At 42.0% G+C, this 15,564-nt stretch overlaps 1 protein-coding gene across 12 annotated transcripts in view; it reads left to right on the top strand.

Moving 5' to 3' along the window:
- Positions 1 to 15,564, top strand: part of PKHD1 (PKHD1 ciliary IPT domain containing fibrocystin/polyductin) — a 252,139-nt gene that overhangs the window by 116,670 nt on the left and 119,905 nt on the right. For all 12 annotated transcript variants that reach the window (XM_069011802.1, XM_069011801.1, XM_069011797.1 and 9 more), the window contains 5 exons: positions 26 to 116; positions 1,264 to 1,398; positions 4,599 to 4,734; positions 6,013 to 6,259; positions 14,833 to 15,010. In XM_069011802.1, the coding sequence (XP_068867903.1) occupies positions 26 to 116; positions 1,264 to 1,398; positions 4,599 to 4,734; positions 6,013 to 6,259; positions 14,833 to 15,010 (787 nt within the window). The remainder of the gene's footprint in view (positions 1 to 25; positions 117 to 1,263; positions 1,399 to 4,598; positions 4,735 to 6,012; positions 6,260 to 14,832; positions 15,011 to 15,564) is intronic.

The raw sequence follows: 15,564 nt of genomic DNA, 5'->3' as shown, positions 1-15,564 counted from the left end.
TTCCATGGCTTTCTCTCCTAAACAGGCACGGGTTGCTGGTGTACCCAGAGTATTTCCCAGAAAGTCCTGTTCAGTTCAGCAACTTCACAGCCTGGAGCTGCCGCGGGGGAGCACAGGTATGTTTGTCCCCACTGCCTTCTGTGATGTTCAGGATCTTTCCCAGTATCTCACCTCCACACTGACTTCATTTTCAAGGCTGCGAATAGACCACAGCCACAGTGAAGCTCTTGTGTCTGTATGCATGTCTCTCATCTGGAGGCTCCTGTTTTAACAAAAGAGCCAGAAACTTGATTTGTGTGAATTCTTTTTGCTGACTCAGTGTGGAATCAGTTTTCTCAGTGCTCCTTTCACCAGTAGCTGGTGTCCTCTGTAATTGTCTACCATCTGTCTGCCACTATAATCACTGAATCACAGAATGGTTTGGGTTGGAAGGGACCTTAAAGATCATCTTGTTCCAACCCCTGTGCCATGGACAGGGACACCTTCCACTAGATCAGGTTGCCACATGAAAAACCCTCTGAGTGGATCTGAGCTGTTCATGAAGATCGCAGTTGGTAGAAGATCTGTTACCTTTATAGAACTGATGGTTTCCATGGGATTTTTTTTCATTCTTGTTAAAATTTTGTACTTTTTATTTATTTGAATTTGTCTAGCTTCATTCTCCAGCTGATGGGGGTCGCTGTTAATTAATCTGATTTTTAAAAGCCACAGCACCCTTTATTATGTGGTACTTTTCCCCCATACTTACAGTTTGGAGTCTGTGATCCTATTAATTCCTGTGTCATGATCTGAACAGTTTGTATGTGTTTCTCTGTAAGGAAGGTTTTATAGCCTCACCCATCCCATGACTTGTCTCTGAAGGTGTCCAATTTTCAGTGTGATTTTTCAGGCTGATGTGTTCTCTTTCTGCAAGGTTATTTGTATGAAAAGAAATAAAACAAAAGGGTGTTTTGCAGGTTTGTTGTTGTTTGTTTTCCATGTCTACCTTGTAATTTTTTTGTATTTGACTGACCTAGAATACACAAATAACAAAGTTTATTCTGCTTCTTGCCCTCCAGAAACAGTCTTCTTTCTTTTAGGTGCCCCATCCTGGAAGTGTCCAAGGTCAGGTTGGACGGGGCTTGGAGCAACCTGGGATAGTGGAAGGTGTCCCTGCCCACAGGGGCTTGAAACGAGATGGTCTTTAAGGTTCCTTCTAACCCAAACCATTCTATGACTTGATGATTATTATTATTATTATTCCTTTATTTTCCTTTTATGTAGATTTTCAGTAGCAGGAACCTTGAACTCCAGCATTTCTGGATTTCTGCTTGCAAAGACTTTGGCATTGACATCGTAGAAAGCCTGGGAAACACCTCTGTGTCTGACAGTGTTTTAAATGGACACCTTGGGCAGAAGGTAAGAACTGCACGAAATATTTCAATGCTTCTTGACTTGCACAGCAAGACTTCAGTAGGAATTTGGAGAAATAAGAAAGCAACCTGGAGAACAACCCCTGCTTCATGGTAGCTTGGGAAAAACTTGGGTTTGGAAAAAAGCTTGTAAGTAAAAACAGTAGTTGTGAATAAATGTAAGTAAATGGGATTGACTGTAGGTGTTGGTCTCTTCTCCCAAGTAACAAGAGACAGGAGAAGAGGGAATGCCCCCAAGTTGCACTAGGGGATGTTTAGACTGGATTTTAGGGAAAATTTCTTCACTGAAAGCGTTTTCAAACATTGGAACAGGCTGTGCAGGGCAGTGGTGGAGTCACCATCCCTGGAGGGTTTTAAAACCCATGTAAAGGTAGCACCTGGGAAAATGGGTTAGTGCTGGGCTTGGCAGTGATGGGTAAACCTGATGGTCTTATAGGTCTTTCCAACCTAAACAATTAACATTAATTTTTTTTTTTTCCAAATGTCTTTTCATTTCAACATGGAAATTTTGAAGATTTTTTTTAAACAAATTTGAAACAAGGACTCTGCTTTTTCTATTTTCATTAGAAAATATTAAAAGATGTCACACTATAAGGCATAATGCTGTATATTCTTTCTAAAACAACGTTGAAAAGCACAAGCAAAATCACGAACACAAAAAGCTGAAGGATCTTAGCCAGACAAGTGCAAATTTTTTTCCTACTCATATTTTTTTTCCAGGATTGACATGGTCTCAGAAAAGCCTTGGAATTTCACCAAACCTTTTTGGAGAAATCCTAACTTTTGTTTAGTCAAGCTTTTCTAACACAAATTCCTACACACCTTTTGCATTTAGCGCCATTTAACCAGACATGAGTGGGTTTAGTTTAGTGATTTGAGAATAATGAGGGGGAACACCAGCTTTAGTTTCTATCCTTGTTAACACTTTGGTTTCATCTGCTCTCTCTCAGCATCACTGGTCCACCTGGAATGCAGAGTGTTACTTTTTTTACTTTTTTTACTTGAGAATGAAAAATACCAACAAAATATAATTTTATTTATGCAGTAAACATGATCTTCTTCCATTATTTCTTTAGGCAGCTGGACAAAGTCCTTTGGGTGCTACCAGGTTGTTAACAGATTAATAACATGGATAACAATGGAATTTTAGTTACAACTGGCCACAGCTGCTTGTTCATGATTTTGAGGTCTTTTTTTTTTCCCCTGCTCAGTTTTCTATTGTTGTTTATTAAATTCATTTTCTCTCTGACTGGCAGAAAAAAAAGAGTTTTAAATGAGTTTTCTTTAGAAGCTCAAGGAAAGAAACCTCCTTAGCAGGTCCATTCTAAGTATATAGTTCAGATAAAACCCTGGCTTCACCTGTCCAACCTTTCAGTGTCCCAGTGATGTCCCAGGGAATTTCTCTGACACCAAGGGGTGGATGTTTTTGTTTTTGCTTTGCAGGATCCATGGAAAGACTCCAATGTTGTACTTGTTAAGAGATTTAGAGGCGCTCAGCTGTGCCTTGTTTCTTGCAGTACCTCAGGGGGGTGATTATCTTTGATTATCTCACGATAAGAGCCTCCTTGTCATAATTTACATCTTAATGTATGTAATTCTTCCTTTAATAATGACGTCTCTTTAATATCAATTAAAACTTTATGACATTAATTTATTAGGAACCTTGGATATTCCTCTCTTCTACCCCTTCCACTTTTTGGAAAAAAAAGTGTTTTTAAAACACGATTGTTTTCTGGAAATATCAGGGCATTGAAAGGTTGGGGTTTTGACCCACTGAAACATTAGTGACAGGGCTAAATCCAGGACCTGCAAAAGCCAAATGAAAGATTTTGGGAACTTCCTAGACAATCAGCAAGCCTATTCTATGCTCTCATAAAGCAACTCATTGTCTTTGTGAGGCCATTTAAGGAGAAGCATTTCTTCCTGGAAAAATCAGGAGTTCTGGGTCAGGTGACACATGCAAGGGAGGAATTATTGTCTCACACTGTTCTACTTATTATTTATTTAAATAAAACTGATTCATTAAAAATATAGAAAATTGGGTGGGATAAAAGCCAATGGAGACTTTCTGAACTTGTTACCAGAAACCAGGGATTTCTCCTTAGCAGTGACTTGGAAGAGGAAGGCCCAAGGGCGAGGACTATCACTCCAGATGTTTTATGTTTTTGCCTCAGAATAAAAAAAAAAGCTGATGGAACTACTGTCTCTTACAGAGATTGAAGAAGCACCATTTCTTTGAAGTAATATTCTACTCACAAAAGTGCATTTCATTCTACATATTCAATTGCAGAGATATTTCCATATAGGGTGGATTTCTTTATTCATTCTCTACTCTGGTTTTTGGTAGTTATTTTACAAGTATTTATTGGTCTCAAACAGTATCACACACTCCTGCCAGCCCTTTCTCCTGCAGGCTGCTCACCAGCTCTGAGTACATCTTTATTTCCAGGCTGTTTCCAAGAGAGTTTGGCACTTCCCCTGAGTCATGGACTACAATCACCCCAAAATCCAGTTTGTCCATTGTGTTTTTCATCACTCATGGCTTTTGGTCTTCCTTTCTAGTTCTTGTAGCTCTGATGGACCCTGAAGTCAGCTGGAGGTTTTCAGAGAGCCTGGCTTAAGTGCTTCCCCATCCAAAATGACACAAAATGCCTTTGAATCTCAGTGCTCAGGTTTTTCTTAGAACAGAAATAAGAAGGATCACTTTTGCAGAGTAGGAAAAATTCCCAATTGCTGGATAAAAAAGGTAAAGTAAAATGGGGCTGTAAAAATTCACTCACTGTGGCTTTCCTCTCCCTTCAAGTGTCCAATCTTAACTACTATGCAACAACTCAAACAAAGGGCAACAAGCTGCCCTTCAAAGTGATGTTATCACCTGCTTCAAGTGGGGAATTACATGGGTGTTACTTGTGAGATTTTGCCAAACAATGGTTTAGATCCATCCTTTAAACCCCACAACTATGGGCAGTCACACTCTTGCATTCCCAGCTGCTGCACCCTGGATGCTCCGTTTCTGGAAATGTCCATGGCCAGGTTGGATGGGGCTTGGAGTGACCTGGTCTAGTGGAAGGTGTCCCTGCCCACGGCAGGGGTTGGAATGAGGGGACATTTAAGGTCCCTTCCAACCCAAGCCAGTGTAGGATTCTATGATTCACACGGTGATGTTTCCTTCACTCCTCATTTCAGAATAGCACCTGTATGTCTGCAGGACTAAAGACTCCCAAAAGGTACCAGTTCTTCATCTCCAACACAGCTTTCAGGAACTTTGATGTGAACACTTGCACAGCAATCAGGACTTGTTCTGGCTGTTACCAAGGGCAGGGTGAGTCTGATTTACCTTTATTTCTCAGGATTTCCAAGTCCCTGGCTTCTCCTCCCATTACAAGTTCATAGTTTCCACAGACAATCATTGATAGCTCCTCTGCACAGGCTGAGATTTCAGGTTGTCCCCAGTCTTGCTGGATATGGCTTCATCACTCAGTTGGAGCCACATATTGCATTTATTTTGAGACAAATATAGCCTGATTTTTGCACTGATACAGTTTTTCAGTGGAAACGGGTTTTATACACTGCCTTGTTTCTGCATCTTCATTTTGGGAGGTAAAATTTCAAGAGTGACGATTTCTTTAAAAGCTGTGACACAGTCTCACAGAATTTCACCAAGCTGCTACCTCAGGCCAGCCTAAACCTGAGGTGAATTTGCCTAAGATAATGTGTAAACTAAGCATCCATCTGAGCTTTGAAGAGGTACTCAAAGGCTCTTTGAAGAATGTTCCAACTGCAATTGCCTCTTATACTGTAAGGAAACGTATTTATATATAAATGAAGACTGCCCTACAATAACATAGCAGAGAGAAAGACTTTGGGAGGTGAGATCAAAGGACAGGAGGAAAAGTAAAATCTGGTTTAGTCAGGCTAAAACTGGGAATAGGGCAGTCAAATAGTAACCTATGGGTTGTATGGACACTCCTGCCAAAGCTGACTTTTTACAGTCCCTGGGGCAATGATTTTCTGACATTTCTGTAAATATTAATGTGCTCAAAAACTTTAGCCTGCATGAATATTCATATTTTTTTTCATAGCTATCTGTGTTTCAGTGAAAAAATCCTCCAGACTCACTGTTCAGCCAAGGCTTTATTCTGCCAGGTGCTGCACGTATGCAGAAGAGTCAAGTATATCTACACAACATAAACATTCCTCACCTCTAAAAAATTTACCTTCAAAAAATTCAGAAAGGATCTATAAGAATCACTGTCATGGGGTCTGTAATTTTGGCTGTGGGGCCTGTGAAGAAGTGTTTGGAGTTACTGAGGAGACGCTGGTAGGACCAGGAGCAGCACCTGGATCAGGCAAGTCTGAACCACAGGTCCTGTCACAACAGAGCACTGGAAAAGTTTGGCCTGGCCATAGCACAGCAGTAGCTATTCCTAAACCCACCTCTATTTATTTTCTCAGATCTCCCCATTTTGTTGACCCATCAGATGTTTTTCCAAAGGCAAGGTGGAATAAAGTTGGTCTCTTTTCCTCCAAAGAATTGTCTTCAGGCCCATTACATGAGGTGACCATTCTGTTTTTCTGACATACTGCTTGTCACCCACAGGTGGCTTTACAGTGACAGCTGAGCATCTGACCTTCACCAACTCCCCTTTCCAAGTGTCCTTCCCCTTTCCTCACTCTGCCATCCTTGAGGATCTTGATGGCTCCACCACAGGACAGAAGGGAAGTCACGTCCTGCCTTCCACAGATATCCTGGCGGCATCTTGCACAGCCAGTGCCAACTTCAGCCAAGCTTCTGGTGGCAGCGTTTGTGACAGTGACCTTGTTTTCCACCGTATGGCTCTTCATTTGTAAGTAATTGCTCCGCCTCCCAAAATTCAGCATGGGCTTTGCTTCTATGTGTTCTGAGATTGCTGCTGGGTCTGAGCTCAGTCCCAGAACTGCTGCCTCTCTGCTGGGTCCTAAACTAGGTCTAAAGCCTGAGCAGTGGCACCTCTTAACCCACTGTGCTATCTCCCATGGCCTGTCACTCCATGGCAGAAGGACAAGGATTTTCTGGAGATGCTGTGTTGCATCTGGCATCTCACACTGAAGTATTTGGTTGTTTGGGAAATTAGGAACAGCTCTAATAGTAATCCAGTCCTGGGGTACAGCCAGGTTGTCCCCATCAGCCTTGGTGGCTGTACAGCTCCCAGTTCTGTCCCAGTTCACTTGTCTCCCCAAGCTGCAATTCTCCCTGCCTTTGAGCAACTGGCAGCTAAGGGGATCCAGTGGAGAAATGCTGTTCAGCCAAGAACTGCCACCACTTCTCTTACCCAGGGAGGACACTTGCAAATTTCTAACACAAGAAAAAGAGTGAATAAGACTTTTAGTGATTTAAACACCACTCCTATTTTTTGTCCTGTGCTCATCTTCCCTTCCCAGTCTCCTGCTCAGCATTTCACTTTCCTTTTGAAGTACAAATCTGAACAATTATCCATTTTTTGCTGTCTCAGGTTAGTGGTACACATGCAGAAATCCTCAAGTGCTCTGTCAGAGGGCTGTTAATTATTCATGTCTACCTCATAATTCATGTTTTAGAAGAAGGAGGGGAAAAAACCCAACCCCTTCCCAAATAAGAAAAAAACTAATCACTTGTTCCATTGAAGGAGAAAACTGTAAGACTTTGAGCTACCTGCAGGCTTTGCATGTGATTACTGTGTCTCGTAATGAATACAAAAGTCTGCAAAAATTTAAGAGGTTGGAGTCATTCTGATTTAACTAAAAGAATACTGGGTAAAAGGTAAAATAAAACTGTGCTTGGTGTCTTTCCTAAGCAGTTAACCATAAGGTCCTGGGGAAATTAATCCCCTTTCTAGTCTGTGTTTACCTTAATGAAATGGACTGCGAGGTCTTTGGGCTGATGCTGTGTGGGTGGATGGAGCCTCTCTAAATGCTGCCACAATGTAATTGTTAATAATTCATGACAGTTAATATATTTAATACACCTTGTTTCTCTCTGCATCAGGTGGGTGAGGAGTGAGTACAAGTAGGAGTTCATCCACACCATTGCTGTTAACTCTGGCAAGACTTAACCAGACCTAAATTTTGTCTTCCCAGTAAATTGCAGGAGAGTTTGCCTGGAAGAGTTCAAGACGAGGTTGGACAGGGATTGGAATAACCTAGTCTAGTGGAAGGTGTCCCTGCCCATGGCAGAGGGTTGGAACTAAATGAGCTTTAGGGTCCCTTCCAATCTACATCATTCCGGGATTCGATGATTAGTCATATCAATGACTTCTCAATTCAGGTTTTATTTCAAGCAAGTACTCTTTATTTAGCTTCTTTATTATTCATCTGCATGAGCTGGGAGTCAATTTACATCAAAGATCCTTGGCAGTGTAAGAAGCAGGAGCCAGCTGTTAGCCTGTCCTCCTGAGGACTGTGTACCCAGAGACCATGAGCATCCCCTCTGTGCTGCTTCCAGATCTTCTCTCCTGAGTAGCTCCCAGCAGCCAAATCACCCTCAAGTTAAGTTGAAAGACTGTCAGATGCAGCCAAATGAGTATGGTGGGTCAGGGAGGCTTTGTTCAGATGGATAGAGCTCCAAAAGGAACCTGGGAGAGGACCAGGATGGGGAATAAAAGGAGCTGGAGGGGATGAAGAGTAAAAGTCAATTAATAAAATATCCACAGAGTGACCGGAGGATGGGGGGGTGGGAGAGGGAGAATGGGTGAATTTTATCCAGATGTATTTGAAGAGTGTTTGCAATAAAAAGGGAATAGTTTAGGATTAATACAGCAAAACATGACTAGGAGCAATTGGCAGAGGTTGAGTAAAGAGAATAAAGATGGGTGGGTGACAGGAAAAAAATTTCTTAACATTGCAGTCTCTTGGATCCATCTTATCTCAGTAAAAAAACAAAAGTACTGTTGCTTGTCTTTGTTTAGTTTCTGACAAGAAAAGAAATCTCTCTGGAAGAAATCTTTCTGTTGTGCTCTACTAGGCCATGGAGTATGTAATGTGTCAGATCTGCAACTTGAATTTTTTGTGCTCCTCAATAAAAAGCATGAGAAGCTTGAGATGCTACGTTTTTTTGCTTATCCTGAATTTCAGGGATGGCATTCTAGCTCCAAAAATCTTGAAAGTTGAGGCAAGTAATGGATTTTGACAGGCAACCTCTATCTCAGCAACCTCGGGATCATTCCCTGACCCTAAGGGCAACTGGCAAGGATTGGACATGGCCTTATTTTCAACCATCTCAGTCTCCAAAACATCAGGGATGTTGCATCAGCACCAACTTTTAGGAAAGATCCCCTTCCTGGAAGCTGTCAGGGATAGGGTTGGTTGGTGCAAGCTAAAAGCATGTCTGGAATAATTTTAATTATTTATGATACAGTGTAGGAAATTGACTTCTTTGTGCTGTTTAATTTACGAGAATGCATGTGTTGTATTGACACTTCTTCCCAAAATAAACTACGTGTTTGGGGGGAAAAAAATGTTTTGTCAGAGGAAAAACTATAGAAGCTCTTTTCTGAAAAAGAAAACTACTATCCTGAACATTTTGTGACTCTCTGTCCTGAACTGCTTCACTCAACAACTTCCAGGGAAATGGGGATCCATTTCCAATCTTGCACTGCTGTAACAAAACCCTTCTTCACAAAGTCCAGTTGAAAGTTAAACTAATGTGTCACGTAAGCACACTTTAAAGAGGGGTTTTATGTCTTTTAAAAATGTAATTGGAGCTTATAAAAGTCTTTATAAATTTATATGTGAGAAAGTTATTGAGTAGTCTGAAGCACAGCTTATGCTATGGCACAGCACAGCATGGCTGCAGGCTAGAAACGGCTGCTCCAAATGCCACTGCTACCCATATTATCATGAAACTATGAATCTCTATTAATATTAAAACAAATTTTCATTAAAAAATTGTCATAACATGATTAAGTGACTTTCAAAGTTTCTTCACATTATGCATAATTTTTACAAGAGGAGAGCATTAGAATAATCTGCAGCCTGGCAGCACCTCGCGGCGAAGGGGCTCCAAACACTCGGTGGCTGCGCCTGCCAAAAGGGAGTTTCCCTCTTGGTCCCTCTCACTTGCTGTTCTTTTCTCACTGGGGAAGCCTTGGACTCACTCAGCACCAGTCTTGTAGTTCAAGCCTTTTATTGTCTCCCCCTTCTCTCGTCTGCTGCGGAGCGAAAGATTAACTTTCCTCTTTATAGGTTTAGTTCTTAAATCTGGTCTGACATCCTCTCCTGTTTGCTTCTGCAAACCCATCCACTGCTGATGGGTTGCTATGAAAGGAATAGTGTTCCCCTACCTTCACAGCTTTGAGTGTTGGAGGGAGTTCCAATGGTTACTCTGGTTTTGTTCCTCCTTTGATATTTACTTTCTGTGGTGCCTTCAGCTGAACATCCCCCTGCTGTGAAACACCCTGACAACCACAATTCTTCTTTCAATGTGCTCAGTTGCTCTCTGGCCATGGGTGTTCCCCATGTACATAACTGTACCCACACAGGGGGCAGCTTACACAGTCACTTGTCCCCATAACCCATCCTCTGAGGGCTCCTGTGATGTAACATGGAAGGCAAATATTAAGTTATTAACTATTGACTGTTCAGTTACCAACTCATCAGCTCAGCTTTAGAGATTCAGCTTTTACTCTGGTATATATCTGGCATTTCAGACATCCCCCCAAGAGAAATTTGTATCCTGATGGAGAACACCTTTCCATTCACCCTGCAGTCAGGGGTATGGGCAGCAAAGCCAGATGCTGCACAGGGTTACGAGTATACAAGATGTTTCCTCAAGCCTTCTCCCTCAGCTTGAGCATCATCTGAGGTATTTCTGAGAGCAGGGAGATAAATTTACCATTGAGGCAATATTTGCTGGTCCTAAGCTTCTTTCCTTGCAAGGAAAAATCCGGCAAGTCCTTTGTATGCTTCTTCTGGCCTGGATAGATTGGAGCCAGGTGCATCAGCTTGGACTCCCTGTCATAACCAGCATCTTATTAATCCTAAAATCACAGAATGGTTTGGGTTAGAAGGGACCTTAAAGGTCACCTTGTTCCACCCCCTGCCATGGGCAGGGTCAGCTTTCACTATCCCAGGTTGCTCCAAGCTCCATCCAACCCAGCCTTGGGCTCTTCCAGGGACTCTTCAGAGCTCTACCTGTTGTAGGAAAAGCAGAGTGACCAAGTGGTCCTCCTTTGGTCTTTGCTATGCTTGAACTGCAGACATTGGAACCGTTTTTTACCAACCACTTTCCAGCTCAGGATTTCTATCTGATTTTAGTTTTCCTGAAAATATCAGCTTGTAAACTGTAGGATCTGGGGAAATGTTTTAAGAACACAGGGAATTTTGGAAGTCGGGGTAGCAAACTCAAGTGCTACTCTGAATGAAACCATCTTGGCCTGTCAGTCACAACCCTTTCTATTCCTGGGAAACCATCTCAATTCTTATTTTACTTCAAATTCAGACTATTATGGCCATTCAGGATCAGGGTCAAAGATCTGGTTATTTCCTAAAAGACCCATGCATGAAAAAAAAAATCACTGCAAGTAAGGGTTCATAATAAAAGACAGATTTGAATAATAAGGTTGATATCTCAACAAAGATACACACATTTACTGAAAACAGCTGAAAATTCTTAGCTCTTGGCAATTAAAATAAAGTGAACTGGTCTGGGGCCCAACATTAAACCTGTAAAGTGTTTGATATGGTCATAATTTGGAATTAGCCTCCCTTTGGCCAAAAATAAATCTGGACTCTTGAAATAAACATTTGGTGCCCCATTTGAAGTTCGATGCTAAATTGTTTCCTGTTTTTGAAGAGGGATAATCATAACGGATTATTACACAAACAGAAAGCATTTAGAGCTAAACACAGCACTCGCCTTCATACACACAGATATGGACCCTTAGGATAAATAAGTTAACAGTAAACATAAACAGGAGAGTTAATATTTGTTCTACTCCATGTTGTTGATTGGCTTAACAAATCCTTTGTGGCCCATATCTGTTGAGCAGTTCTGCACAATGCATTTGAGCTAAATTACATAACAGTTTATACAGTCACAATTGGTGAATTGTGGCTCAGACTGTAAAGCCCTATCCTGTAATCCTGCCATATTTCTAAAGCAAATTGCTCCTTAATTGAAACCTGCTTCGATATAAAAATACAGCCTTTTCAATGAGTCATCCTTTTTTTCCCCTTACAGTTTGTAAAGGCTTCCAGCAGTTTAAAGGGAGGGTTAATTTTGCATTAAGACCATTGCCTCCTAGTTTCTTTCAAATAAAGCCAGGAGAAGTTCAGGGGAAGGCTCTTTCCTCTGATAATGAAGCTCTCCACGTTAATGATGCGTGCAGGCTCCCTCAGATCCTCTGAATTAGAAATACTCGTGTGTGCCAGCGTTCTTCTACTTCATTAACATTAAAGAGAGGTGGATTGGTGGCTATTTAGGGCACAGTGAAATCACTGGCTATTTAGGGCAAATGGAAATGGTGCTAATTGTGGCTGGTAACTCCATTAGTAGGGTACTTCCATTTTGGTGCCTTTTTGGCATGGAGGTGAAAAAACAGCACACTGACATCCTTTCCAGGGGAGTGTATCTCAGGCTTATCGCTGCCTTGCACCAGTTAACTTGTACACTGAGCTGAGAACTTTTCCAGGTTCCCCAAATTTTTGGTTTGTTGTGCTGGCTGTCTGTCAGGGGTAGGGCATGTATTTATGGGTGGCAACACATCAAGCAATGCATGTAAAAGACAAGGACAAAACATTGCAGGTCAAGAAAACCTTAGAGATTCCAGGCTGTAAGGTATCTTCCAATTCTTTGCCTTCCTGGGTCATCAGCAAGCTTTCAGCTGAACATGAGCCAGGTGTGCCCAGGTGGGCAAGAGGCCAATGGCACCTGGGCTGTCCCAGCTCTGGTGTGTCCAGCAGGACCCAGGCAGTGCCTGTCCCCTCTGCTGGCACTGCTGGGGCACCTCCAGTCCTGGGGGCAGCTCTGGGACCCTCCTGACAAGAGAGACCTGGAGGGGCTGCAGAATGTCCAGGGAAGGGAACGGAGCTGGGGAAGGGGCTGGAGCAGCAGGAGCGGCTGAGGGAGCTGGGAAAGGGGCTCAGGCTGGAGAAAAGGAGGCTCAGGGGGGACCTTGTGGCTCTGCACAACTCCCTGATGGGAGGGGGCAGCCTGTGGTCGGGCTCTGCTCCCAGGGAACAGGGACAGGACAAGAGTAAATGGCCTCAAGGTGCACCTGGAGAGGTTTAGATCGAATACTAAGAAGAATTTCATCATGGAAAAGGAGGCAGTAGTGGAGTCATCATGCCTGGAGGAATTTAAAACACGTGTAAATGTGGCCCTTGGGGGCATGGTTTACAGGTGGCCTTGGCAGTGTTGGGTTAATGGTTGAACTCAATGATCTCAGAGGTCTTTTCTGACCTAAATGATTCTATGATTCTATACCTTGTCTGCTATAAGTAGACACGCAGGAAAAGATATATTTCATTTAACTGCAGCCATCTGGAAGTTTGTTGTATAGTTTAAGATATTTATTTGGGGTCTTCTCAATATTGGTCTCCAACATAAACGGATTCACAGTTAATTCACTAGTTAGTGAATTCACATTCCCATTCACTAGCTGTTGGATCTACATGGCTGGTATGGAATTGCCACCTAACTTTCTGACAGGTCAGACTTGTATCCCAGCAGGATTGCCCCTTCCAGGCTTTCTTTGTCTTTACTTCTCCTGGAAGTACTGGGGAGAGTCTCCCAATAAAAGTGATTCAAGCTGTTCTCACCAGAATCCTCCAGCGATGAAAATTAAAATGAATAAAGAGTAAAACCATATGAATTTAGTCTTCAGAGAGGATGGCTCGGAGTCTCTGTCACTTGTGACATTGGGCATCTTTGCAGCTCAATAAGGCACCTTCTGATGTGCAAGAGTTTAATGGTTCTCTGCATTATGTGTGGTGTTCTTCTGCTGCTAGAAATGTTCTCCTGAATACCTGTGCAGGTGCTGATAACTGTGGCAATAACGTGTTTGTTGTCATTTACTTGCTTAATTAGCAGCCTAATATCCTGGTCCAGTTAATGCCCATAAGAGGAGGTTTATTAGTGGTACAAAAGCTGTTTAAGCCTTATAAACTCCTTCCAGTTTCATTGGTCTGCCAATATCTTCTGGTTGAGTGATTCTTTGCTGATTCACACTTCACTTTGCCGTTGCTGTTTCTCAGCTGAATGTTTCTGGGTAACCAGAAAGTGCTTTGCCTAAGTGACAGACTCTAGAAAAACAAACAAACAAAAAAAGTAAAAATCACTGAATTGATTTCAAAAAAAGAAAGAAAAATATATCTGAGATAACTGCTTTGGTGATTTTGCATCATCTCCAAAGCACTAGGGGGGAAAAAAGCAACAAACCAAGCAAAAATTGCAAATACAGGCAAATTACAGGATGACATGAGTTTTAGCACTGTCTGTCTTGGGTTAGTAAGCCATATCCAGTCTGAGAGGTTGGATAATCTGCTGAGATGTGTAGTTGTAAGGTAATGCTTCAAATGTTGAGAAAAAAAATATTCAAGGGATGCTTAAAAGAGGAGGTTTTTTTAAGCTTAGTGTCAGCTCAAATGCCAAAACTGAGAGGAGTCTACAGAGACCTTAAATCTAAAGGGTTTATGACCACTCATGATATCAGTGCTAATGTTGATCTGTTCAGGAAGGATTTTTTTTCCTCTGACTAGATAGGGCAGGAATTAGTGCAAAGTTCTGGCAAGAAAGGGGGTTGACGTCTCATTTGGATGCTCAGAAGAACTGCTGTAGTAAAAGTTCCCCCATTTTGTGAAGGATTTAATCATTCTGCAGCAGCCCCAGCTACAAACTGCAGGCAAAGAGCAGCTCTTCGAATTACATAGGAGTTTTTTTTTAAACTTTTAACCAATCAAATGGGAGTGAGTAATCGCAGAACCACAGAATGGTTTGGGTTGGAAGGGACCCTAGACCTCATTCCAACGCCCTGCCATGGGCAGGGACACCTTCCACTAGACCAGGTTGCTCCAGACCCCACCCAGCCTGGGATGAGGCTAATAAGAAGACTCCACCAAACTTAATGAAGATCCTAAAAGTTGAACCTGAGGCCCATGAGTCTGGTGGAGGGAAAATACTCTGGCAATGTAGAAGTTGGTACCCTGGCTGTTACCACTTCTCTGCATTCTTCCTCTTCCTCTTCCTTTATTCCTACGTGCTGTGTCTGTCTTTTTCTCTCTTTTTACAGCACTTGGTGCAAAATATTGTTTCTTATGATATTTGTAAAGAATTACAAAAATGTAGACATATTGTGAGGGACATCCAGCACAGCTACTTTAATTCGAATAAAAATAGAACTCTATAGGTTGCAAAATGACAGAGTTCAGTGTAAAAATGTAATTACTTTTTTTTTTTTTCCTGCAGAAAAGAGGCTCCAGACATTCCTTATAATTTAACTGTGACTGACAGTAGGAATAAGACAAACACAGTAAATTATGTCCCTGATACTTTATCAAACCTGTATGGCTGGATGGCTCTTCTCTTGGATAAAGAGACTTACACATTGACATTTGACAACCCTTTGGCCAGCAAACAGCTCCAGGTAACACAGGAAGATTTTATAATTTCAAAATTATATCTGGAAAAGACAATCACACTTTAATCTCTTTGGGTGAGCAGAGAGAAAAAAAAAAATAGTTAAGAGCACTGAGAAAGTCTCTCTGTATTTATAGGATTAGATAAAATGACCTAGTCCCTGAAGCTCTCAGTAGTAATCTGGACCAGGAAGGTCATGGAATTGTGGAATGGTTTGGGTTGGAACAGACCTTACAGCTCATCCAGTTCCTGCCATGGGCAGGGACGTCTTCCACTAGACGAGGTTCCTCCAAGCCCCATCCCACCTGACCCTGGACACTTGATGATTTTGGATATCTTTGGTGAAATTTCAGTGTGGTCCTCAGGAAACAACAGGATTTTTACTGCCTTAAGATATGTTGAAACACATCTTTCAGAAGATATTGTTCCTTTGAACCTTTCAAAGGTGATGTGGGGAGTTGATTTTTTCTGCATTTACCTTTACCTTCACCTTCTGCTTGGTTTTACACCTCTTTTCGTGTTTTCAATACACGTTGCCTCTGAGGAGCACCATCCTCTTTG

The sequence above is a fragment of the Aphelocoma coerulescens genome, chromosome 3 (assembly GCF_041296385.1).
Source record: "Aphelocoma coerulescens isolate FSJ_1873_10779 chromosome 3, UR_Acoe_1.0, whole genome shotgun sequence".
NCBI lineage: Eukaryota > Metazoa > Chordata > Aves > Passeriformes > Corvidae > Aphelocoma > Aphelocoma coerulescens.
The sequence above is the reverse complement of the archived record's forward strand: the minus strand, read 5'-3'. Positions and strand labels throughout refer to the sequence as shown.